At 38.0% G+C, this 24,262-nt stretch overlaps 4 protein-coding genes across 8 annotated transcripts; all 4 read left to right on the plus strand.

Moving 5' to 3' along the window:
- Positions 1 to 649: 649 nt before the first annotated feature.
- LOC121636906 lies at positions 650 to 3,283 on the plus strand. Of its 2 annotated transcripts, none has more exons than XM_041980764.1 (2): positions 650 to 723; positions 1,205 to 3,283. In XM_041980764.1, exon 2 carries the CDS (start codon positions 1,236 to 1,238, stop codon positions 2,541 to 2,543), a length of 1,308 nt encoding a protein of 435 aa, XP_041836698.1. In that variant the 5' UTR covers positions 650 to 723; positions 1,205 to 1,235; the 3' UTR covers positions 2,544 to 3,283. The 2 variants fall into 2 exon arrangements, with proteins under 2 accessions (XP_041836698.1, XP_041836697.1); XM_041980763.1 differs by lacking the exon at positions 650 to 723 and adding an exon at positions 960 to 1,058.
- Positions 3,284 to 4,423: 1,140 nt separating this feature from the next.
- Positions 4,424 to 7,029, plus strand: LOC121637044. Of its 2 annotated transcripts, none has more exons than XM_041980940.1 (2): positions 4,424 to 4,469; positions 4,951 to 7,029. In XM_041980940.1, exon 2 carries the CDS (start codon positions 4,982 to 4,984, stop codon positions 6,287 to 6,289), a length of 1,308 nt encoding a protein of 435 aa, XP_041836874.1. In that variant the 5' UTR covers positions 4,424 to 4,469; positions 4,951 to 4,981; the 3' UTR covers positions 6,290 to 7,029. The 2 variants fall into 2 exon arrangements, with proteins under 2 accessions (XP_041836874.1, XP_041836873.1); XM_041980939.1 differs by lacking the exon at positions 4,424 to 4,469 and adding an exon at positions 4,706 to 4,804.
- A 1,045-nt stretch (positions 7,030 to 8,074) lies between these two features.
- On the plus strand, positions 8,075 to 10,316 carry LOC121636916. Of its 2 annotated transcripts, XM_041980776.1 has the most exons (3): positions 8,075 to 8,215; positions 8,452 to 8,550; positions 8,697 to 10,316. In XM_041980776.1, the coding sequence occupies exons 2-3, from the start codon at positions 8,492 to 8,494 to the stop codon at positions 10,045 to 10,047; spliced, it is 1,410 nt and encodes a 469-aa protein (XP_041836710.1). In that variant the 5' UTR covers positions 8,075 to 8,215; positions 8,452 to 8,491; the 3' UTR covers positions 10,048 to 10,316. The 2 variants fall into 2 exon arrangements, with proteins under 2 accessions (XP_041836710.1, XP_041836711.1); XM_041980777.1 differs by lacking the exon at positions 8,452 to 8,550 and having other exon boundaries at positions 8,076 to 8,215.
- Positions 10,317 to 11,995: 1,679 nt separating this feature from the next.
- Positions 11,996 to 23,626, plus strand: stat2 (signal transducer and activator of transcription 2). Of its 2 annotated transcripts, XM_041980281.1 has the most exons (24): positions 11,998 to 12,251; positions 12,608 to 12,750; positions 12,858 to 13,002; positions 13,437 to 13,532; positions 13,967 to 14,059; positions 14,175 to 14,253; positions 14,390 to 14,469; positions 14,591 to 14,742; positions 14,848 to 15,006; positions 15,106 to 15,195; positions 15,493 to 15,552; positions 15,690 to 15,710; positions 15,814 to 15,907; positions 16,059 to 16,106; positions 16,199 to 16,282; positions 16,419 to 16,517; positions 16,628 to 16,763; positions 20,042 to 20,094; positions 20,410 to 20,495; positions 21,033 to 21,169; positions 21,299 to 21,487; positions 21,637 to 21,691; positions 21,866 to 21,957; positions 22,901 to 23,626. In XM_041980281.1, the coding sequence occupies exons 2-24, from the start codon at positions 12,620 to 12,622 to the stop codon at positions 23,116 to 23,118; spliced, it is 2,397 nt and encodes a 798-aa protein (XP_041836215.1). In that variant the 5' UTR covers positions 11,998 to 12,251; positions 12,608 to 12,619; the 3' UTR covers positions 23,119 to 23,626. The 2 variants fall into 2 exon arrangements, with proteins under 2 accessions (XP_041836216.1, XP_041836215.1); XM_041980282.1 differs by lacking the exon at positions 21,866 to 21,957 and having other exon boundaries at positions 11,996 to 12,251; positions 22,901 to 23,094.
- The last annotated feature ends 636 nt before the right edge of the window (positions 23,627 to 24,262 follow it).

The following is a 24,262-nucleotide window of genomic DNA, read 5'->3' on the forward strand; positions in this document are numbered from 1 at the left end:
AAGATCAAGTTTGGAGCACTGGAATATTTTTTTTAAAAAAGTTTCTTACAATTCAAATGTAACAAGAAAAAACTTTCCTTCTAATCGCTGATGCTAGATTATTTTAAAGAAATACCATTTTATCATAGGTAGGTAAATCATTATCAAAATTAATACTTGATTGTGCAACCTAATGCCCTTATCCCACTTTTCATAGAGGAAATAGTCAGCAAACAGACTTTTGAAAATATTTGGCATTTGAGATTTACTAGCCAGCAGACAGTTCTGGGGTTAAAGCAGGGGTCTCAAAGTCAATCATCTCATAGCAGAGCCACATTAATATTCAAGTACAAGAAAAAAAGTCAGTATTTCCAAACTTATGATCTAGTTGAATTTGTAACAGTTCCCCCATATTTAACAAAATCAAATGCAAAAAGCAGAAAAAGCAGAGGGACGGGGGGATGCGAGGATTGCAACACAGACAAACAAACCCTCTTTGGTACACATAGACTTTCACAGCATGAATCATAATTCAAGCCCGGATCTCCTTGTTGAGCAATGATGCCAAAGAGAAGAGGGGGCTGAAAGACAGATGATACAAAGGGAGGGCTGTGGGATGTCATGTGTAAAGGAGATTCCCATTGGATGCAAAGAGAGAAAGAAGACCACTATATATGCCTGATGCTAAAGCCATCTTAGTCAGACTGTACACGCTCTGGAACGTGAGCTGTGATTATTGCTAAGGTAGGTGTGGACCTTTTCACAAACAGGATGAATTTGCAGGAAGAACAAAATTTCCATCTTTATAAATATATGCATTAATACTGTAAAGATTAAACAGTGTATTCATTTTTCTTGCATTGTTTTTTAAATGCTTTTCATCAAGGTTAGACAGGCAGAGAACCTCTTCGTTTATTGTTCTCACTCATTTGTTGTAACTAAATCTAATTTCACCAAATATTCTAATTTTCTGTTTTTAGAACTCACGTAAACAGCTATGCCTCAATGTTTTCTTAGTGAATGCAGCAGTGTGCAGGTGCACAAACTGTCACAATGTTTAGATGGACAATGGACAAGAGGTCATATTAGCAAAAGTCTGCAAGTTGAACTCAGCCTTGAATAGTCTAAAATGATAGCATAAACTTGTGTTTTCAAATGTATCATTTAACTAATTAAAATGGCAAATATTCCTTCAAGTCAAGTTTTTACTGTCCTGTTTTTGTAGTGGCTTTGGAAAGACCTCTATAAACAGTGGGATGATGTCCTTCAAGTTGAAGTGGCTAATTGTGATCCAGCTCCTGCTTAATGAGCAGGCACTGTGCAGGGTACCACCTCCTTTGGTGCGGAGGAGCAGTCTGTTTCAAGAAACTCACACCCCTAAAGAAACAGAAGAGACAATCAAACAGGATCATCACCCTCTGCTGGAAACCCAGTCCTTGCCTACTCCTTCATCCACATACAAATCTGTACCAGATTCACCAGTTCCACAAAAAGAGGAAAGGGTCCACTCTGCTCAACGAATGACATCAATCCTCAGGGCAAAGCTTCAGGGGAAGATTAAAAATAATCTCCTCACTCAAGGGAATGTCAGCTGTGAGGAAGTGCTGTCTGCAAGCACGTTGGATGATCCATTATCTTCAATGTTCCCTCAGGAGCTGCTGGGTCTCTCTTTAGTGCCTGTGTTGGTGGTGGGGGGCTGCCCAAAGGAGGCTCAGACCCTTGTGCTGAAGCTTTATGATTTGCTAGGAGAGGCTGATACAGAGGAGCTCCTGATGGAGGTGGAGGCTCTCATAGAGCACAGGATGAGCAAGTTTGCATCTACACCAGCACCTGCATCAGCAGCAGAGAGAGATGAAATGAGGCACCATATGGATGCTGTGATGTTTAATATTGAGCAACTAGGTTTGGTGGGGGAAGGCATCTCTATGCAGGATGCCCATTGTGAAGGTTGGATCAGGGTAAATGGAACCATGCTGGTGGGTAGCGTTGTGGAAGGAACCACAGGTGGACTGGACGATGCTGTGAGCAGCTGTGAAAGACTGGGGATTTTGTGTGCTGGGGTGACCAGTGGTGGCCATCTTACACCTGGGATGTACCAAGCAGTGCTAAAGAAAGGTAGCCGCATTTTTCCATCTTCATCCCCTCAGACTGAATCATGGATCCGCCAGTGCAGTGCCAAGGATGATGTTTTGATCCCCACAGCTTTAGGTCAACGAATGAAGCGCAGCTCTCAGAGGAACTGTGTTGACGAAAATGAGGAGCAAGTGTATAGCGTAGTGGAGTGGATTCCTATAGTCAGCACTCTCTACAGCCTTGGTACAGCTGTGTACTATGCCTCAATCAACTGCAAAGAAACAGCCAAGGAAAGAGCCATCCTCGGTGCTGTTGACCTTGGAATGGATGCCCTGAATGCAGTCACAGGTGGGGCTGCTGGGGTGGCAGGCTATGCTTTGGGTGCAGGAGTGAAAACTGGAGTCAAGAATCTGCTGAACTCCATGAAGGATGAGGATTTGCTGTTGAACCAGATCAGCAGGGATGATGTTGTCATCACCATCCGTATTTAGATACATCTTTAAATTGAGTTTATCTAATCTAGGTTACTTAAAATGCCAGTATACACATTAATGTATTTTAATTGACTATCAAGCTACGTTTTTGTGACTTTTGTGCTCAAAACTAATTTCACATAACTGACCATAAAAGCTATTTAAGCTGTTACATGTCATTGTAACCTTTGTTTTCACAATTTACACTAACAATGTAAGGACTTCAGTTAGAGTAAATCGTCACCAGTCCTAATAAACTACAACCTCAGAAAATAAGCTTTAAAACTTTGTTTAGAAATTATATTTTTGTTTGTAATTGCTATCTGAACAATTTGTCATATTAGGCAGCAACACAGAAGAACTGGTCTCAGGAAGCTAAACCTCGAACCCCTCAAAATTTTAATTTTGTCTTTTACCTGTATTCTTTCCTCTGTTCATCACCAGCTCTGGTGAAATTGCAGGGACAGTAAATTGATAAAAAATGTAATTGTTTTTCATGATTTTGTTTGTTGTTAAATCTTAATAAACTGTATATGATTTTTTATGTGCATATTGTGAAGATCAGTGTCTTAGTTCAGTATATTATTAAATCATTAATTTCTTAAGAAATGACATATTGTAAACAGGATGATATTTTCTGTATAGAATGACAATAAAAATCTCAACACCCATTGAATAAAAAAATGAAACATTTCCAGTAAAACAGACAAAAACATACTTGTCATAAATTCAGAATCAAAATACGATGTGCCCCTTCATGCCTGCTGTAGTCCTTTGTTCCTTTTCCAAGTATTGCTGCATGTGTTATTTATGACAATATACAGTAAGTGGAGGTTTTGGATATTTATGAAAAATCTACTGAAAGGTTTTGTTACTGAGTTCCCATTATCTGCTATGGTTTCTTGCAATTGATTTGGTCTACATGACATACAATTATGTGAGTCCCAGGCTTTGACAGACTAGAGAACATGCTCACAACATGACCTGCTTCTACAGGATTTAAGATAATCTTAAACGAACTGGTAATTTCAAAGAGAATATTTTAAAATTACTGATGTGCATTTGTCAAAAACCCTGGTGATCAATACAAACAGAGCTGAGTAAATTAAACTTTGATACCTTGTGGGCAATTCTGTACTTTAAACTTTGCTCTGTGTAGTTGTTTGCTAAAATGAAGAATCTGTATTTCTTAAAAGACATATAAAGCTATTTAAAGAACCCAAGATCATGTGAGGATCACTGGAATAATTAAAAGAAATGTTTCTTACAATTCAAATGTAACAAGAAAAAACTTTCCTTCTAATCGCTGATTGCTAGATTATTTTAAAGAAATACCATTTTATCATAGGTAGGTATACCATTATCAAAATAAATACTTGATTGTGCAACCTAATGCCCTTATCCCACTTTTCATAGAGGAAATAGTCAGCAAATAGACTTTTGAAAATATTTGGCATTTGAGATTTACTAGCCAGCAGACAGTTCTGGGGTTAAAGCAGGGGTCTCAAAGTCAATCATCTCATAGCAGAGCCACATTAATATTCAAGTACAAGAAAAAAAAGTCAGTATTTCCAAACTTGTGAGCTAGTTGAATTTGTAACAGTTCCCCCATATTTAACAAAATCAAATGCAAAAAGCAGAAAAAGCAGAGGGACGGGGGGATGCGAGGATAGCAACACAGAAAAACAAACCCTCTTTGGTACACATAGACTTTTCCCACATGAATCAATATTCAAGCCCTGATCTCCTTGTTGAGCAATGATGCCAAAGAGAAGAGGGGGCTGAAAGACAGATGATACAAAGGGAGGGCTGTGGGATGTCATGTGTAAAGGAGATTCCCATTGGATGCAAAGAGAGAAAGAAGACCACTATATATGCCTGATGCTAAAGCCATCTTAGTCAGACTGTACACGCTCTGGAACGTGAGCTGTGATTATTGCTAAGGTAGGTGTGGACCTTTTCACAAACAGGATGAATTTGCAGGAAGAACAAAATTTCCATCTTTATAAATATATGCATTAATACTGTAAAGATTAAACAGTGTATTCATTTTTCTTGCATTGTTTTTTAAATGCTTTTCATCAAGGTTAGACAGGCAGAGAACCTCTTCGTTTATTGTTCTCACTCATTTGTTGTAACTAAATCTAATTTCACCAAATATTCTAATTTTCTGTTTTTAGAACTCACGTAAACAGCTATGCCTCAATGTTTTCTTAGTGAATGCAGCAGTGTGCAGGTGCACAAACTGTCACAATGTTTAGATGGACAATGGACAAGAGGTCATATTAGCAAAAGTCTGCAAGTTGAACTCAGCCTTGAATAGTCTAAAATGATAGCATAAACTTGTGTTTTCAAATGTATCATTTAACTAATTAAAATGGCAAATATTCCTTCAAGTCAAGTTTTTACTGTCCTGTTTTTGTAGTGGCTTTGGAAAGACCTCTATAAACAGTGGGATGATGTCCTTCAAGTTGAAGTGGCTAATTGTGATCCAGCTCCTGCTTAATGAGCAGGCACTGTGCAGGGTACCACCTCCTTTGGTGCGGAGGAGCAGTCTGTTTCAAGAAACTCACACCCCTAAAGAAACAGAAGAGACAATCAAACAGGATCATCACCCTCTGCTGGAAACCCAGTCCTTGCCTACTCCTTCATCCACATACAAATCTGTACCAGATTCACCAGTTCCACAAAAAGAGGAAAGGGTCCACTCTGCTCAACGAATGACATCAATCCTCAGGGCAAAGCTTCAGGGGAAGATTAAAAATAATCTCCTCACTCAAGGGAATGTCAGCTGTGAGGAAGTGCTGTCTGCAAGCACGTTGGATGATCCATTATCTTCAATGTTCCCTCAGGAGCTGCTGGGTCTCTCTTTAGTGCCTGTGTTGGTGGTGGGGGGCTGCCCAAAGGAGGCTCAGACCCTTGTGCTGAAGCTTTATGATTTGCTAGGAGAGGCTGATACAGAGGAGCTCCTGATGGAGGTGGAGGCTCTCATAGAGCACAGGATGAGCAAGTTTGCATCTACACCAGCACCTGCATCAGCAGCAGAGAGAGATGAAATGAGGCACCATATGGATGCTGTGATGTTTAATATTGAGCAACTAGGTTTGGTGGGGGAAGGCATCTCTATGCAGGATGCCCATTGTGAAGGTTGGATCAGGGTAAATGGAACCATGCTGGTGGGTAGCGTTGTGGAAGGAACCACAGGTGGACTGGACGATGCTGTGAGCAGCTGTGAAAGACTGGGGATTTTGTGTGCTGGGGTGACCAGTGGTGGCCATCTTACACCTGGGATGTACCAAGCAGTGCTAAAGAAAGGTAGCCGCATTTTTCCATCTTCATCCCCTCAGACTGAATCATGGATCCGCCAGTGCAGTGCCAAGGATGATGTTTTGATCCCCACAGCTTTAGGTCAACGAATGAAGCGCAGCTCTCAGAGGAACTGTGTTGACGAAAATGAGGAGCAAGTGTATAGCGTAGTGGAGTGGATTCCTATAGTCAGCACTCTCTACAGCCTTGGTACAGCTGTGTACTATGCCTCAATCAACTGCAAAGAAACAGCCAAGGAAAGAGCCATCCTCGGTGCTGTTGACCTTGGAATGGATGCCCTGAATGCAGTCACAGGTGGGGCTGCTGGGGTGGCAGGCTATGCTTTGGGTGCAGGAGTGAAAACTGGAGTCAAGAATCTGCTGAACTCCATGAAGGATGAGGATTTGCTGTTGAACCAGATCAGCAGGGATGATGTTGTCATCACCATCCGTATTTAGATACATCTTTAAATTGAGTTTATCTAATCTAGGTTACTTAAAATGCCAGTATACACATTAATGTATTTTAATTGACTATCAAGCTACGTTTTTGTGACTTTTGTGCTCAAAACTAATTTCACATAACTGACCATAAAAGCTATTTAAGCTGTTACATGTCATTGTAACCTTTGTTTTCACAATTTACACTAACAATGTAAGGACTTCAGTTAGAGTAAATCGTCACCAGTCCTAATAAACTACAACCTCAGAAAATAAGCTTTAAAACTTTGTTTAGAAATTATATTTTTGTTTGTAATTGCTATCTGAACAATTTGTCATATTAGGCAGCAACACAGAAGAACTGGTCTCAGGAAGCTAAACCTCGAACCCCTCAAAATTTTAATTTTGTCTTTTACCTGTATTCTTTCCTCTGTTCATCACCAGCTCTGGTGAAATTGCAGGGACAGTAAATTGATAAAAAATGTAATTGTTTTTCATGATTTTGTTTGTTGTTAAATCTTAATAAACTGTATATGATTTTTTATGTGCATATTGTGAAGATCAGTGTCTTAGTTCAGTATATTATTAAATCATTAATTTCTTAAGAAATGACATATTGTAAACAGGATGATATTTTCTGTATAGAATGACAATAAAAATCTCAACACCCATTGAATAAAAAAATGAAACATTTCCAGTAAAACAGACAAAAACATACTTGTCATAAATTCAGAATCAAAATACGATGTGCCCCTTCATGCCTGCTGTAGTCCTTTGTTCCTTTTCCAAGTATTGCTGCATGTGTTATTTATGACAATATACAGTAAGTGGAGGTTTTGGATATTTATGAAAAATCTACTGAAAGGTTTTGTTACTGAGTTCCCATTATCTGCTATGGTTTCTTGCAATTGATTTGGTCTACATGACATACAATTATGTGAGTCCCAGGCTTTGACAGACTAGAGAACATGCTCACAACATGACCTGCTTCTACAGGATTTAAGATAATCTTAAACGAACTGGTAATTTCAAAGAGAATATTTTAAAATTACTGATGTGCATTTGTCAAAAACCCTGGTGATCAATACAAACAGAGCTGAGTAAATTAAACTTTGATACCTTGTGGGCAATTCTGTACTTTAAACTTTGCTCTGTGTAGTTGTTTGCTAAAATGAAGAATCTGTATTTCTTAAAAGACATATAAAGCTATTTAAAGAACCCAAGATCATGTGAGGATCACTGGAATAATTAAAAGAAATGTTTCTTACAATTCAAATGTAACAAGAAAAAACTTTCCTTCTAATCGCTGATTGCTAGATTATTTTAAAGAAATACCATTTTATCATAGGTAGGTATACCATTATCAAAATAAATACTTGATTGTGCAACCTAATGCCCTTATCCCACTTTTCATAGAGGAAATAGTCAGCAAATAGACTTTTGAAAATATTTGGCATTTGAGATTTACTAGCCAGCAGACAGTTCTGGGGTTAAAGCAGGGGTCTCAAAGTCAATCATCTCATAGCAGAGCCACATTAATATTCAAGTACAAGAAAAAAAAGTCAGTATTTCCAAACTTGTGAGCTAGTTGAATTTGTAACAGTTCCCCCATATTTAACAAAATCAAATGCAAAAAGCAGAAAAAGCAGAGGGACGGGGGGATGCGAGGATAGCAACACAGAAAAACAAACCCTCTTTGGTACACATAGACTTTTCCCACATGAATCAATATTCAAGCCCTGATCTCCTTGTTGAGCAATGAGGCCAAAGAGAAGAGGGGGCTGAAAGACAGATGATACAAAGGGAGGGCTGTGGGATGTCATGCGTAAAGGAGATTCCCATTGGATGCAAAGAGAGAAAGAAGACCACTATATATGCCTGATTCTGAAGCCATCTTGGTCAGACTGTACACGCTCTGGAACGTGAGCTGTGATTATTGCTAAGGTAGGTGTGGACCTTTTCACAAACAGGATGAATTTGCAGGAAGAACAAAATTTCCATCTTTATAAATATATGCATTAATACTGTAAAGATTAAACAGTGTATTCATTTTTCTTACATTGTTTTTTAAATGATTTTCATCAAGGTTAGACAGGCAGAGAACCTCTTCGTTTATTGTTCTCACTCATTTGTTGTAACTAAATCTAATTTCACCAAATATTCTAATTTTCTGTTTTTAGAACTCACGTAAACAGCTATGCCTCAATGTTTTCTTAGTGAATGCAGCAGTGTGCAGGTGCACAAACTGTCACAATGTTTAGATGGACAATGGACAAGAGGTCATATTAGCAAAAGTCTGCAAGTTGAACTCAGCCTTGAATAGTCTAAAATGATAGCATAAACTTGTGTTTTCAAATGTATCATTTAACTAATTAAAATGGCAAATATTCCTTCAAGTCAAGTTTTTACTGTCCTGTTTTTGTAGTGGCTTTGGAAAGACCTCTATAAACAGTGGGATGATGTCCTTCAAGTTGAAGTGGCTAATTGTGATCCAGCTCCTGCTTAATGAGCAGGCACTGTGCAGGGTACCACCTCCTTTGGTGCGGAGGAGCAGTCTGTTTCAAGAAACTCACACCCCTAAAGAAACAGAAGAGACAATCAAACAGGATCATCACCCTCTGCTGGAAACCCAGTCCTTGCCTACTCCTTCATCCACATACAAATCTGTACCAGATTCACCAGTTCCACAAAAAGAGGAAAGGGTCCACTCTGCTCAACGAATGACATCAATCCTCAGGGCAAAGCTTCAAGGGAAGATTAAAAATAATCCCCTCACTCAAGGGAATGTCAGCTGTGAGGAAGTGCTGTCTGCAAGCACGTTGGATGATCCATTATCTTCAATGTTCCCTCAGGAGCTGCTGGGTCTCTCTTTAGTGCCTGTGTTGGTGGTGGCAGGCTGCCCAAAGGAGGCTCAGACCCTTGTGCTGAAGCTTTATGATTTGCTAGGAGAGGCTGATACAGAGGAGCTCCTGATGGAGGTGGAGGCTCTCATAGAGCACAGGATGAGCAAGTTTGCATCTACACCAGCACCTGCATCAGCAGCAGAGAGAGATGAAATGAGGCACCATATGGATGCTGTGATGTTTAATATTGAGCAACTGGGTTTGGCGGGAGCAGGCACCTCTATGCAGGATGCCCATTGTGAAGGTTGGACCAGGGTAAATGGAACCATGCTGGTGGGTAGCGTTGTGGAAGGAACCACAGGTGGACTGGAGGATGCTGTGAGCAGCTGTGAAAGACTGGGGATTTTGTGTGCTGGCGTGACCAGTGGTGGCCATCTTACACCTGGGATGTACCAAGCAGTGCTAAAGAAAGGTAGCCGCATTTTTCCATCTTCATCCCCTCAGACTGAATCATGGATCCGCCAGTGCAGTGCCAAGGATGATGTTTTGATCCCCACAGCTTTAGGTCAACGAATGAAGCGCAGCCCTCAGAGGAACTGTATCAACAAAAATGAGGAGCAAGTGTATAACGTAGTGGAGTGGATTCCTGGAGTCAGCACTCTCTACAACCTTGGGACAGCTGTGTACTATGCCTCAGTCAACTGCTCTGCAACAGCTAAGGAAAGAGCCATCCTCAGTGCTGTTGACCTTGGAACAGATGCCCTGATGGTAGCCACAGGTGGGACTGCTGGGGTGGCAGGCTATGCTTTGGGTGCAGGAGTGAAGACAGGCGTAAAAGCTGGAGTCAGGTATCTGCTCAACTCCATGAAGGAAGAGGATGATGTGCTGGTGAACCAGTTTAGCAGAGAGGATGGCATCATCACCATCCAGTAGACTAAAAGATCCATAAATCAACTGCTGAAGCTTTTTTAAATAAATGTTGCCATATTTAGATACATCTTTAAATTGAGTTTATCTAATCTAGGTTACTTAAAATGCCAGTATACACATTAATGTATTTTAATTGACTATCAAGCTACGTTTTTGTGACTTTTGTGCTCAAAACTAATATCACATAACTGAGCTTAAAAGCTATTTAAGCTGTTACATGTCATTGCAACCTTTGTTTTCACAATTTACACTAACAATGTAAGGACTTCAGTTAGAGTAAATCGTCACCAGTCCTAATAAACTACAACCTCAGAAAATAAGCTTTAAAACTTTGTTTAGAAATTATATTTTTGTTTGTAATTGCTATCTGAACAATTTGTCATATTAGGCAGCAACACAGAAGAACTGGTCTCAGGAAGCTAAACCTCGAACCCCTCAAAATTTTAATTTTGTCTTTTACCTGTATTCTTTCCTCTGTTCATCACCAGAAATTGCAGGGACAGTAAATTGATGAAAAATGTAATTATTTTTCATGGTTTTGTTTGTTGTTAAATCTTAATAAACTGTATATGACTTTTTTATGTGCATATTGTGAAGATCAGTGTCTTAGTTCAGTATATTATTAGATCATTAATTTCTTAAGAAATGACATATTGTAAACAGGATGATATTTTCTGTATAGAATGACAAAAAAAATCTCAACACCCATTGAATAAAAAATTAAACATTTTCAGAATCAAAACACGATTTTTCCCTTCATGCCTGCTGTAGTCCTTTGTTCCTTTTCCAGGTATTGCTGCATGTGTTATTTATGACAATATACAGTAAGTGGAAGTTTTGGATATTTATGAAAAATCTACTGAAAGCTTTTGTCACTGAGTTCCCATTATCTGCTATGGTTTCTTGCAAATGATTTGGTCTACATGACATGCAAATATGTGAGTCCCTGGCTTTGACAGACTAGAGAACATGCTCACAACATGACCTGCTTCTACAGGATTTAAGATAATATCAAATGGACTGATAATTTCAAAGAGAATATTTTAAAATTACTGACTGTGCATTTTGTCAAAAAACCCTGGTGATCAAGACAAACAGAGCTGAGTAAATTCAACTTTGATACCTTGTGGGCAATTCTGTTCTTTAAACTTTGCTCTGTGTAAATGTTTGCTAAAATGAAGAATCTGTGTTTTTCAAAAGACATATAAAGCTATTTAAAGAACCCAAGATCAAGTTTGGAGCACTGGAATAATAATAATAATAATAATAATAATAATAATAATAATAATAATAATAATAAAGTTTCTTACAATTTAAATGTAAAAAGAAAAACTTTCCTTCTAATCGCCGATTGCAAGTTTTTTTTTTTTTAAATACTATTTCATCATAGGTAGGTATATCAATCTAATACCTTTATCCCACTTTTCACAGAGAAAATAGTCGTTTATTTTTTTTCTTTTGCTTCAAATTATAAATATAAGCTTCGATAAAATACATTAAATTATACTGTGACCTGTTCATAAGAGATAAGTAGCCTACTTATACATTTTATTTATGAAATAGAAAAATATGTCACAACTAATTATTATGCATTCGATACTTAAAATAGCACAAGTGAAAACTGAAGTTAAAACAAACAAACAGAAGACTAGGAGTTTGTTGCCAGAGATTCACAACATTTTAGTGGATAGTTGGTGTGTCACATGCTCCTTATTGATTCATCACTTTCTCTACGTCATTTCTTGGAAATTCTCATGGCAACGGGGCCGTAAGTTTCTATTTTGTTCACCACGCCCCCTGACTTTAGACTGACAACAAAATGCGCCAATAGAACACAGCGTTCTGTGAAAGTTTTAACCAATTAGCTCTCAGCTTTGAGCTGATGAGGAAACTGTGTGAGTCTAATTGACATTTCGGGTCTGTTATTGCCACAATGTCATTAGTATTAGAGCCAAAATGGCACCTGTCGTTAGCTGTCAGGTAGTACTTAGGAGGGATAAATTGATGTCCAATGAATAAGAGAATAAAATAAAAAGGGGAAGGAAATAACACTCACGGCTGCAAACGCTGGAAGTTGTTTTGTTTTACGAATAGTAGACAGCGAGTCAAGCTCTGACAATACGAAACAAGAGCAAGCTATGTACCAATTTTAATATACCTTTTAGCTACTGAGATATTTCTGCGTAGACTTGAATCGACAACTTAAGGTGAGTAAATATTTTATCAGCTCTGTGTCTCCTGAAGTCGAGGTGCTGATCGTTCTTATAAGAGCTAGTTAATAGTTGCTAATAATGTGCGTAAAAGTCTTAGATTTTTTGGTAGCCTGCACATATAATTGAGTTATTACATGCTTTACGACATGTTAAGTAAGGGAGTCAACCATAAATCCTCAGTTGTACTAGACATCGTACTGTGTTCTTTTAGCTGTGGTTAAACTTGCAACATGTCTTTCTGTTGCTTAGTGATATTTATGGTCGACAGGTTGGCACACAGTATGCAAATATATTGCTGCCTACTGTATTTCAGTCTAAAATTAGTTTCTGTACATGCTGTCATTTTCCAGATCAATCTCAGAATGGCACAGTGGGACAAACTGAGGCAACTTTCTGTCAATTACACACAGCAATTACATGAGCTGTATGACAGGGATGGTTTGCCTATGGATGTTCGGCACTACCTGGCAGCTTGGATAGAGAAGCAGGAGTGGTAAGACTAGTACAAGTATTTTGTCTCATATCGAGTAGCCAGCATCATTCAGAGATGTTAAACATGAACTCAAACTACCCCACCTGTATCTTGATTTTGATGTGTAGGCAACGTGCAGCACGGGACAATGACCTGGCCATGGTGCTGTTCCAGGTCCTGCTTGAGAATCTGGATATCCAGCACAGCCGCTTTGTTCAGGAGGAGTCCTTTTTACAGCAGCACAACATCAGACGATATAAACAGAACTTCCAGGTTTGGAAAACAAGAACACGAACGGAACTGTGTAACTTTTTTCTCTTTTAATTGGGAATATGTGCTTATATATAACAGTCTCCCTTTACATTGGTTTGTATGTTTTTTTTTAAATATCTTTGCAACTTGTATGAGTCAAGGAAAAAAAACATGTTATCTTGTTATAAAAGTAAAAGCACAGAACTCGGTGTTACAACTGAATGCCTTGTGAACATTAATTCTGCTGTTGCAATAATAATTGATGCTATAATAATTTAAAAAATAAAAAAAAATAAAAATAAAAACCCTACTACAACATTGCAATTCCCTTCTAGGATTAATAAAGTATTTTCTTTTAATTAATTAATTAATTTCATTCTTTTTGGCTGCTGTTGCAATGGTTTCTAATTTCCTAACTGTTATTTTGAGCCTCACCCGACCTTTCTGTCCTGCAGAGATATCAAGATGAGCCCTGTGCTTTGGCAAACACAATCCTGTGGTTTTTGGAGAAGGAGAAAGAAATCCTCAACAGCGCTAGTCTGGCTGAACAGGTTGGGTCAACTGCTCATAAACCAATTGAAAATCTTGTATTGTGAAATATATTGTGAAGTTACTTCCAGATCCACAACTTTTTAATGAAAGAAAAGTTTCAGAGAAGATGTCATAAATTATCACGTGCATGTTTTTCATAAATGTGCATGTTTTTGCTGTTTCTACTGATATGAGCTTTGTTTTTGTCAGATTATGCATTTTTGTCTGCTGGGAACTGTCATATCAATTTGTCTCTTTCAATTTGTTTTGCACCTTTGTGCTTATACACTTTCGGACTTATGTACTAAGTACAAACCACAGGTTTGTGTAATACAAAATGACCCCATGCCCCTAACTCACAATCTTATCATGCAACAGTATTACCTGGTATCACATCTGAACAAAGAAAAACTTGTATATAGCTGCTCAACCTACAGTCTTTTCCTTGTCCTAGGTCCAGTCATTGCATGTTGAGCAGGAAGCCATGGAGACCAGCTGTCAGCAGGACCTTGAACGTAAAATGGCTGGTCTGAGAAACGATGTGCAGGTGCAGATACAAAGTTTCAGCTTTTATATTATGATTTACTGATAAAACATACTGAAAGTCATTCATTTTATTTATTTATACATTTATTTTTTGCCTCTAAATCTTTGTGGTGTAGTGTTTGGAACATGCCATGATATGTCTGGAAGAGCAGCAAGATGAGTTTGATTTCAAGTATCAAACCCACAAGATGGAAGGTCAGCATACTAAAGAGTTCTGACTTCATTTGCATTCTTTGATGAGTAATACAAGGGTTTGAATCACAGCTTCATGTCTTTTTGTTTTGGTCTTTTTTACATGGAAAATGTCATCCTACTATGGAAACTTATTCAGCTGTGGTAGACGAGGCTTTGAAAAAGGAGCAGATTAAAGTTCTTCAACTGCTCGTTAACAGACTGAATGAATGTAGAAAGGTATGAAGCCATTTCTTTTCTAAAACTGCACCTCTGTCCCTTTAGTTCACTGTTTCACTATCCCTCTATCTTTTCTATTCATTTTCTTTCTAAATATTTGTCTCATAAATCAACTTCTTAGAGCACGCTCTCAGACCTGAGTAAGCTTCTGGACCGAGCTGAGGACCTGATCAACCTGTTGGTGAAAAAGGAGCTGGTGGAGTGGCAGCGAAGGCAGCAGAAATCCTGCATTGGCGCTCCTGACAATGTTTGCTTGGATCAGCTGGAGAAGTGGTATGCTTATTTCTACTGGTTTCATGTCAGTTTTTAACTGTGATATTGCTAAAACTGTCCAATGTTTTGAGACATAGATGAAACTGTTTTCCTTTTCCTTTTTAGGTTCACATGTATGGCAGTGTGTCTGTTCCAGGTGCGCGAGTTTCTGAATAAGATGGAGGAGCTGGTAGAGAAAGTGTCCTATGGCAATGATCCTATAAAAGCCCAAAAACCTGGACTACATAGGAAAACAGATTCTCTTCTTAAAGCCCTACTCAAGAGGTATATCAACATTAAGGCACAGCATATTACACCGCCCTGTTATTTCCAAATAATTTCTTTGAGGATTTCTCTGACATTATTGTTTTTATGTGACCCAAGTTCCTTTGTGGTTGAGACTCAACCATCCATGCCGCAGGGTAAAGGACCTCTGGTTCTGCGTACAAATGTCCAGTTTTCTGTCAAGACAAGGTCAGTTTTGCACTGGTTTGTAACATAACCCATTACTATAAACTCTGTAGAGACACTTGAAAGGTAACTCTGGTATTGTGACTGAGCTGCTTCCTGGACTCAAACAAACAAACAAAAAGATTTAAAAGAGTTCAGGCTACTGTAAGGTGCTCTAGTAGCATATAACATTCATGGTTTTGGTCAATAACCTTTTTCATTCAGTACTGTAAGCTTTACTGTCCCTTGTTTAGTATCTTACATAATATGTATATATGTATATTATTATACTTGTGTAATAAACTGAACTTTGCATTTCAGACTTCTGGTTAAGTTCCTTGAGCTGAACCACACCATGAAAGTGGATGTATCAATGGACAGGTGAGCTTTCTTTTCATTTTAGTCTCAAAATGAATGCCAGCCTTCAGTTCTTGACTTCAAACAAAACTAAACAAAGTGAATGACGCTTTGTTTCCGCCATGTGGTTACAACTCTCTTTTTCTCACCCTTGAAATTAGGGAGGCTCCTCTTACCAAAGGGTAAGTTTTTTTTTTCTTTTCTTAGTTACGTTTCCTCAGCTTCCTCATTGTGTGGTATTCTCATATGATGTGAATTTGTTTTATTGTAACCTGCTGTTTGTAGATACCGACGTTTTAACGTCCTGGGAACAAAAACCAAGGCCTTGAACATGGCTGAGAGCCAGAGTGGAGGCATGGTGGCAGATTTCAGACATCTGGTGAGGGAAAAACAAAAGAAAAAACAACTTAAAGTCAGCTTAGTAAATTGCTTGACAATGATAAGATTTATAGGCTTTTATGCAATTTTGACATCTGAATTATTAAAAGGATAAAGTGTGATAAAGAATTTCTGTATATTTTTATCTTAAGACTCTGAAGGAACAAAAATCTGGAGGTGGTGGAAAAGGAGTCAGCGATGTGAGCTAAAGATGCCATCACTAGCAATTCCTCATTTAAGCAGGTGTTAACAAGCAAATATTGACACATGTGTGTTTGTTTGGCATTGGCAGATTTCTCTGAGCGTTACAGAAGAGCTCCACATCATCTACTTCACCACTGTATTTGAGCTGAAAGGATTTTCAGTAGAGTTGCAGGTGAAGATTCTTTTGCTTCCTTCTTTTTTTGCAGCGTTTTAAAAACGTTTTGTTCAGTGTAGAAATGAATCATGATGATATGATTATGTTTACAGAACCATACTTGTCTTTTCCTGACTAATAATCTGCTTTATAGGCCTCCTCCCTACCTGTGACCATCATCTCCAACTCCAGCCAGCAGCAGAGTGCCTGGGCGTCAGTCCTCTGGTTCAACATGCTTAGCCAGGATCCCAAGGTGAGAGTTCATTTTCGCTAACACACTTGTAATCATTTTGTAGTGGAACACAGTCATAAACCATTAGACAGAGTTTGTATTAATCTGTCATCATGGGTGTATTTTTCCAGGATATTCGCTTCTTTGCCAACACTCCTGCAGCTCCTTGGCCGCAGTTTGCAGAGATGCTGAGCTGGCAGTTTCTCTCTGCCACTAAACGTGGTCTGAATGATGCTCAGCTGGAAATGATAGCAGTCAAGCTCTTTGGTAAATCCTTTTTTATCGTGTTCTGCTTAAGCTGTTAGTCAAATAACTTTTTAAAACTATTTTGTCATTCAAGTTTTTATTAACTTTTCAATTTGAACAAACAAAACGGGAGCAACAAACACACAAAAACAAACCCATCTAAGGAAAATTTCTCACAGACACAACATGAAGTTACGTAAGACAGTTCTTCCACACCGAGTGCTAAGCAACAGCCAACAAACAGTAAACAGTAATAATTCAAATGCATACAAGTCATGCTTAAAGTTGTCCAATTAATATAGATCTATAGCAGGTAGTGACTCAATCCAGAAAAACGAGCTGTTGCCAGAACACATTAGTCATTGTTTGGACATACAAAAGTCATCCCAGCAGGTGAGCTCATTCCCCCTTAGTCTATGTAGCATGGACTCGTAGGATGCAGTCTCCACCATTGTATCAACCCAGTCTTTTAGGCTGGCACATTTGTTGATTTTCCACACTTTCAGGATGATACTAGATAACCAAACCCACTAGTAACCAAACCAACCGTGATAACAGCAAACAGACTTTTGGAAATATTTGGCATTTGAGATTTACTAGCCAGCAGACAGTTCTGGGGTTAAAGCAGGGGTCTCAAAGTCAATCATCTCATAGCAGGGCCACGTTAATATTCAAGTACAAGAAAAAAAAGTCAGTATTTCCAAACTTATGTTCTATTTGAATTTGTAACAGTTCCCACATATTTAACAAAATCAAATGCAAAAAAAGTGCAGTCTATGCATTATTTTGTGTAGTTGTACTGAACATTTAGTTCAGGTGATTTTTCCATTCTTTGACACTAAGCAAAAATGTTGCACTAAAAAAGAAAAAGAAAAAATCCCCAAGCTCACATATAGCATTTTACTTCTATCTAGGCACCTGACAGCGTTTCTCCGTTTAGCTACATTTGGCCTGATAAGAGGTCACATTTGAAACTTTAAGATGGTCACCACTCAACCTTGGACCTGTAATTGCATTTATTAAAGTTCATAGTGGAGTTTCTCACAGAGATACGTGCTTCCATAAGGCACATCACATGACTAAAAACTTTTAACAATTCTGGGAAGGACAGAGGCAGTTCCCTCAGAAATTGTGCAGTCATGTCTGCTTTTCCTTGTGCCTCTCTGAACTTAGTCTTCAGCAGGCTGTTGCATATCAGTAAGTTCCATTTGCAACACACTTTGGACTCTGTCCACATCAGCTGAGAAGGGGTCTGCAAATACCTGGAAAGTCTCATGGTGTGCCTTAAAGTCAGCAAATCGCTGATCAAACTGCTGCAGCAGGTTATCAATAGCAGACACGTAGTCCTCCCCACAGAATGCTGTGCCCTCCTCCACATGGACATGACATGTTCATATTTCAGACGTTTCCTGCACAGTGCCTGTTGGTGTATAATAGAGCGCAAAACAGCCGCTGGATCTGCATTTTCTTCCTCCAACTTACTTTGTACCAGTGCTACCAGCTCATGTTTTTTACTGGTCATGCATGGGGCTCTATCAGTGGCACGGCAAACCTGCACACTCTAGTGCGTCACACAGCTGCAGAAATATATCCATGGCTGTAGTGTGTCCTTGCATTGGACACACACTCAGTGACTCCTCTGTTACTTCCAACTGCTCATTGATACTTCTTATAAAAATGCCTAGCAGAGCACTGTTTATGTCTATGCTCTCATCAAAGTCTCAGAGTATGCAATGAAAGTTTGTGCTTTGTCACGTAACTGTTTAACTGTTCATAAATGTCACTTGATAAGTCACTAATGCGCTCCGCCACCTTGTTTGCAGATAGAGGTTATTGAACAACCTTCTCTTCTCCGGACACAAGATATCAAGCAAGATACCAGAGACTTGCAGCATGCAACTTTTTAGAAACTGTCCATCAATGAACGGCTTTCCTGTTTTGGCGATTAACTCACTAACCACGTAACTTCCTTCAGCAGCAGCATCATCATCCTTCTTGGCCTTATAGAAAAGATTTTGCTGAGAAGTTAATCCTCTGTGTAGCTTTGTCGCTCTTTTATTCCTCTCATCTCCTGCACATTTCTCATGCTGCTCCCCATGTTTAGTCGACTAATGGAGTATGCGATTGTATTCCTTCAAAACCGCTAAGCACAGATACCTGCGCACCTTTTAGAAAATGAAAGGCGCAGCATGGTATATGTATTGGGCCGGCCAGATGTGGCCCGGGATCTGGAAGTTTGAGGCCCCTGGCTTAAAGGAATTGTAGCACCAAAAAGCTACTTAGATCATTAACAGCTTTACCCCAGAAAGGTGCAACAAGTGGACATTTCCAGATAGAGTTGAGGAAAGTACCCATTTTTTGTGATTAGTTACCATTTTTTTTGTTTGCTTATTTTTCTGCAAATTGGTCCAAACCCATTTGTCTTTATGCACCATAAAGACCATACATGGTCTCACTTTGATCTGACAAGTTACTGTATGCACGTTAAATTCACAATTACTTTCCTCTGCATTCAAAGTTTGCAGCTCTTAAACCAAAAGAAGTTCACTAAAAAACTTTCACCTGGGAGGCTTTGTCAGCTCATGCATCTGTCATTGATTAATCCATTTAATTCATGTATCACTTTGTGGACTTTTGCTATTTTACTGTATTTATTCAAGTAAAGAGTTAACCATTTCTCAAATTCAGCCATTTAGAGTACCTAACCGTTGTTTTAAATTCTCTTGTAATTCATATAAATTGTCATATTTTCAGTGATGCTTCATTTTAATGTCTCAAAATGACATCTGAGTCAGAAAAAAACCCATAAATTTCTCATATTTGTCTCAGACCTGCCACTGTCTATTATAAGACCTGAGCTGTTTTATTTATTTCCTTGTCTGATGAAAAAATATATTTGGATCCTCAAAAGAATGAGGGTTACTATCTGTAAATATCAGGAGAAATGCAGCATTATAATTATATCTTTTTCCTCCTTTAGCCAAAACTGCCTTAGTTCTCTTTTTTTGTACTATTCAACAATAAAACCCAGTGTCAATGAAGAATGAAGCTAAAACATATAAATTGGACTATTGTGGAAAAGTGACTCAGTGGTATTGAGGTGTAACTCTAAAAACACTAAACAGGGCGTGTTTACACTTCATGTGAAGTCATCTGATTGTGATAACGATTTCACAACATAACTAAGTGTCCTTTAATAACTTGCCAACGTGTTTTAGTACAGATAATGGTGTGGAGTGGATTTACATCATACAACTCTTTTTTTTATTATTATTATTTCTTTTTTATTATTCTTCCAGGGAAGCAGCAGAACTATAACTCCTGCAAAGTAGCATGGTCAAAATTCTGCAAGGTAGGAATGTGGACTTCTTGTAAATCTGTTTGAAATGACTCCTGACATTTACCCAAACTCTGTACAGCTAACTGTACAGTTTGTTTGTCTTTACAGTTCGGCTGCAGCTTTATAAGTGTTTCTCAAACTGCAGTCCAAGAGCGTAAATGGAATGGTTTACCTTAAAATGAACATGTGTTTATGTTTGATAGTGAATTAATGATTTAGTCCTCCTCCTCTGCTCGCACCTTCCATTTAATAACACAAACCCTCCATTTAAAAAAAAAAAGAATGTGTGTGGGTTATCAGCTGTTTAATTTTCTACCTTTGTTACAGGAAAATGGTCCTGACACTTTCTGGGTGTGGTTTGATGGCATCTTGATGATGGTGAAAACATACCTGGAAGACATTTGGAGGGAAGGGTCAGTGTGCTGAACTTTGTCATTTTATACATAACAGAGCTCCTGTAGCTATTTCAGGCTTGGAGAAAGTGAGCTGTTCCCATGCTTTGTGGTGATTGCTTCTTTGACCCGTGTTCATTGTATGTTTTTTTTTTTTGTAATGTTGTGTGTTAAACATTTAGCTTTATTATGTTTCTACTTTTTTCACACCTTAACCTTTTAATGTGTTGATTAGTCAGTTGTCATGCTGGGAGACTTTTCAGCAGACTCATCAGAATCCTCTCAGTTAAAACCACAAACATGCTATTAGCGCTTCCTTTAATGTCTTATTTAACAGTGTGAGGCTGAGCTTTTTTGTTTTGGTCATTTAAATTAGCATATTTAGTTTTCTAACACATAGTTTAAAATTAGGTCAATGTTCACTGCACAGGTTTCAGTTTAAGGATTTCTTGCTCATAAATTGACTCTTGTCATCTTTACTAGAAAGAACAGATTCTATTTTAGTGTTGTATTTAAGTAAAACTTGGTTTTGCTTTATTTTTTGTATCTAAAATGCAGTCTCATCATGGGTTTTGTGAGCAAGGGCAAGGAGAAGTTCCTCCTAAAGAAAATGAAAAGGGGCACGTTCTTGTTGCGCTTCAGTGAAAGCGTCATTGGAGGAATCACCTTCTCCTGGGTGGAAATCAACTCCATTGGTAAGATGTTTTCATTTTGTTGTGACCTCAAAAATAGTTTTGATATTGTTGCATGGTGGTCAGAAATTTGAAATAGCTGCCTGTTTATCACAAATCTTCTGTTTATCATTTTTCTTATATTTTTTTTAGGTGAGCCTGATATTAAGACTGTCCAGCCCTTCACCAAAGTCGACCTCTCCCAGATCCCTTTTCACGAAATCATCAGGAATTACCAGATCTTGGAAGCTGACAATGTACCAGAAAATCCTTTACTTTACCTGTATCCCAACACCCCAAAAGATGAAGCTTTTGGAAAGTTCTACAGTGAGAAAAGTGGAGGTAAGGCCAATGTGTCATTGGGTGAAATATTTTCCCTGTCATTTAAATATGTTGGGAAAAGTTAGTTTAGTTTCCATAGCACAACTCATGTTTCTTTGTTATTTATCATTTTTTAGTTGTCTTGCCCATTTGAACTCTCTCTCTTTCAGATGACAGCCCTTACATAAAGTACATCAAAACCAAGCTGATGTTTGTTTCAAAGGAGTAAGTTTATTTCTTTCATTTATTCAGTCTGATTTAGATGGTTTACTTGTTTAAATTGAAAACAGAAAAAGAAGACGCCGTCCCTTGAATTCTACAGGCTTAATAGCACTTCACCTGAGGATTAGTCTACACACACCCTTTTTTATGTATGACTGTTTGTCATTGGTCATGTAGGAACACATTGGAGGCCAAGTCACCTGTGTCTTCTGACATGGTACAGGGTGAAGGCCTGGAGCCAATCAATGGCCCGTGTGGAGAGGCAGCTGGTGAGTCATGGCTCTCCTTGCTGTCCAGTCCAGCTAAAGATTTTGGCAAACAAATCCCTCTCCTGTAACTGAAGAACCGTCATTAATTCAAGTTTGATATCGGCGGGGAACATGCAGTTTAAATGCAGCATGTCTGGTGGTGGCTGTAATAACATTAAACTTCTGCCTTGTAGGGCTGTTGGCTGCTTCTGCTGCATGCTCATGCACAGCTACACTTTTAAAATCTCTCAGCTGCAGAGATTTGGGTTATGCAGCACCGTTACTAACACACTGATTTCATTTTACAGCACTTTGATTCTGCTTTCTGGTACTTTTATATTTCATTCAATGAAAAATAAAATCAACTATTATTGATTAACAATGGAAATTAAAGATATTATTGATATGAATATAATTGGATAAATATTTTCTTTTTTCAGTCAAGCAAATATTAAACTTGACAGCATCCCTGCACCTTTTGGAGAAAAAAAAAATGTTAAGTGGTAACAAAATCCTCCAATACAAAAATGTCTAAAGTGCAATAATAAAGTTATATTTGATTTCTCACTTCCCTTGTCATAGAGGAATATGCCCAGTTTAATTTATTCTTGAGTCTCCTCTGGCTTGGACAGCTTCTAAGAGCTAATCTTCAGCTGTTGTTTGTTTTTTTCTCTTTTGGCAGCTTTTCTAGCTGTTAAGTTATATTTTGGGTCTGTTGGTGCATTGATCTTGTCAGAGATAAACAGAAAATACACAATGAGAAAATATAATTGATATGTTGATTTATTTGGAAATCAACACTTGCTGATTTTAGCATTCTTACTTTATACTTTTGTCCTTTTAACGCTTCCAAACATCACTTTTTATCACTTTCAGTTCCCCTGTGAAAGCAGTACTACTAATAAACAACACAGCCATGTCAGTAGAAACACACATCTCACTTTTTCACTTTCTTTGCTCTCAGAACAAGAACAGGATCCTCTTCCTCTACAGTTATCGCTGGAAGCCTATCGCCATGATCCAATGCTGAGTAGCTCTGTTGAACCACAAGATGAGGATATACTCATGTTGTCTATGTTCAACAACCTCAGCGGCTTTACTGACAGCGACGTCTTGCCAAGTGAGCCAAGCGCTGATTTCAGCTTCCCAGGATTTAACGTGGGTCTTTTTACAGCCATGTAGAAGTATTTTTCTGTAGATGTCTATATGTAATTGAAGCACTGGATATAACTCATTGTCAGCACTCTTAGCTACTTCATATACAACATCCTAGCATACATAGTGGTTTAGACAGCAAATTCAGCATATTCAGATAGTCTGCTATTAATTCTTTTGTGTTACTTAACAGACCATGTGATAATGATTACTGATGGTAAATGTGAACAGAGCCAACTGGTTGAGCTGGACTCAAAGCCTCTGCAAATGTCTCATTTTGGTTCCCTGTTATTTTAATATCAGGCATAAAATGATTTAGAAAACTGACCATGGTAAGAGAATGATAGGAAGATTTGTATCCACCCAGCAAATTTTTCAGTGGATGTATTGTTCCATATTTGTGTGGAACATTTAGCCATTGTTTTAACTGACAACATGTGAAGAATTGCACTCAAAAACTGCACTCCTCAGATTTAAGTATGCATTTATTTTAATCTGATCTTATAAATAAAAATAAAAAGTTTTCCCATCAAAATTGACTGTATTTTCTGTTCATTACCAACAAAGTTGTAATGATATTAAAATGGGTTATTTTATATCATTATATTAGCCCTTATCAAAGTTGGCATAGTATCTCAAAGTACAAGTCAAACTACGCAGCCCTGTGGAGATTTCTGATCTGTGCAGGTGAACACGGATTATAAGATGATATGATTTAAGGGTTGAGGTGTTATATCACTTTTATTAAGAATTGCGAAGTTAGATCAGATTACAGTTGCTATGATTTATTTATATATATACATATATATATATATATATATATATATATATATATATATACACACACACATGTGGACAAAATTGTTGGTACCCTTCGGTTAATGAAAGAAAAACACAATGGTCACAGAAATAACTTGAATCTGTCAAAATAATAAATAAAAATTCTATCAAATTCAACCAATGAAAGTCAGACATTGCTTTTCAAACATGCTTCAACAGAATTATTTAAAAAAATAAAACACGTTTCTGTGGTGCCACACTTTGCAGATTATAAGATGGCAGCAGAAATCATAGCAACTGTAATCTGATCTAACTTTGCAATTCTTAATAAAAGTGATGTAACACCCCAACCCTGCAATTAAATCATATCAGCTTATAATCCGTGTTCATC

Source organism: Melanotaenia boesemani, chromosome 3 (genome assembly GCF_017639745.1).
Source record: "Melanotaenia boesemani isolate fMelBoe1 chromosome 3, fMelBoe1.pri, whole genome shotgun sequence".
Lineage (NCBI taxonomy): Eukaryota > Metazoa > Chordata > Actinopteri > Atheriniformes > Melanotaeniidae > Melanotaenia > Melanotaenia boesemani.

Bases quoted from the DNA above. Each gene is read 5' to 3' on its own strand.
- LOC121636906 (XM_041980763.1), top strand. From the start codon at position 1,000: ATGCAGCAGTGTGCAGGTGCACAAACTGTCACAATGTTTAGATGGACA. The intron at 1,059-1,204 runs GTCATATTAGCA...CTGTTTTTGTAG, and splicing joins AGATGGACAATGGACAAGAG to TGGCTTTGGAAAGACCTCTA.
- LOC121637044 (XM_041980939.1), top strand. From the start codon at position 4,746: ATGCAGCAGTGTGCAGGTGCACAAACTGTCACAATGTTTAGATGGACA. The intron at 4,805-4,950 runs GTCATATTAGCA...CTGTTTTTGTAG, and splicing joins AGATGGACAATGGACAAGAG to TGGCTTTGGAAAGACCTCTA.
- LOC121636916 (XM_041980776.1), top strand. From the start codon at position 8,492: ATGCAGCAGTGTGCAGGTGCACAAACTGTCACAATGTTTAGATGGACA. The intron at 8,551-8,696 runs GTCATATTAGCA...CTGTTTTTGTAG, and splicing joins AGATGGACAATGGACAAGAG to TGGCTTTGGAAAGACCTCTA.
- stat2 (XM_041980281.1), top strand. From the start codon at position 12,620: ATGGCACAGTGGGACAAACTGAGGCAACTTTCTGTCAATTACACACAG. The intron at 20,496-21,032 runs GTCAGTGTGCTG...TCTAAAATGCAG, and splicing joins GAAGACATTTGGAGGGAAGG to TCTCATCATGGGTTTTGTGA. The intron at 21,958-22,900 runs GTGAGTCATGGC...CTTTGCTCTCAG, and splicing joins CCCGTGTGGAGAGGCAGCTG to AACAAGAACAGGATCCTCTT.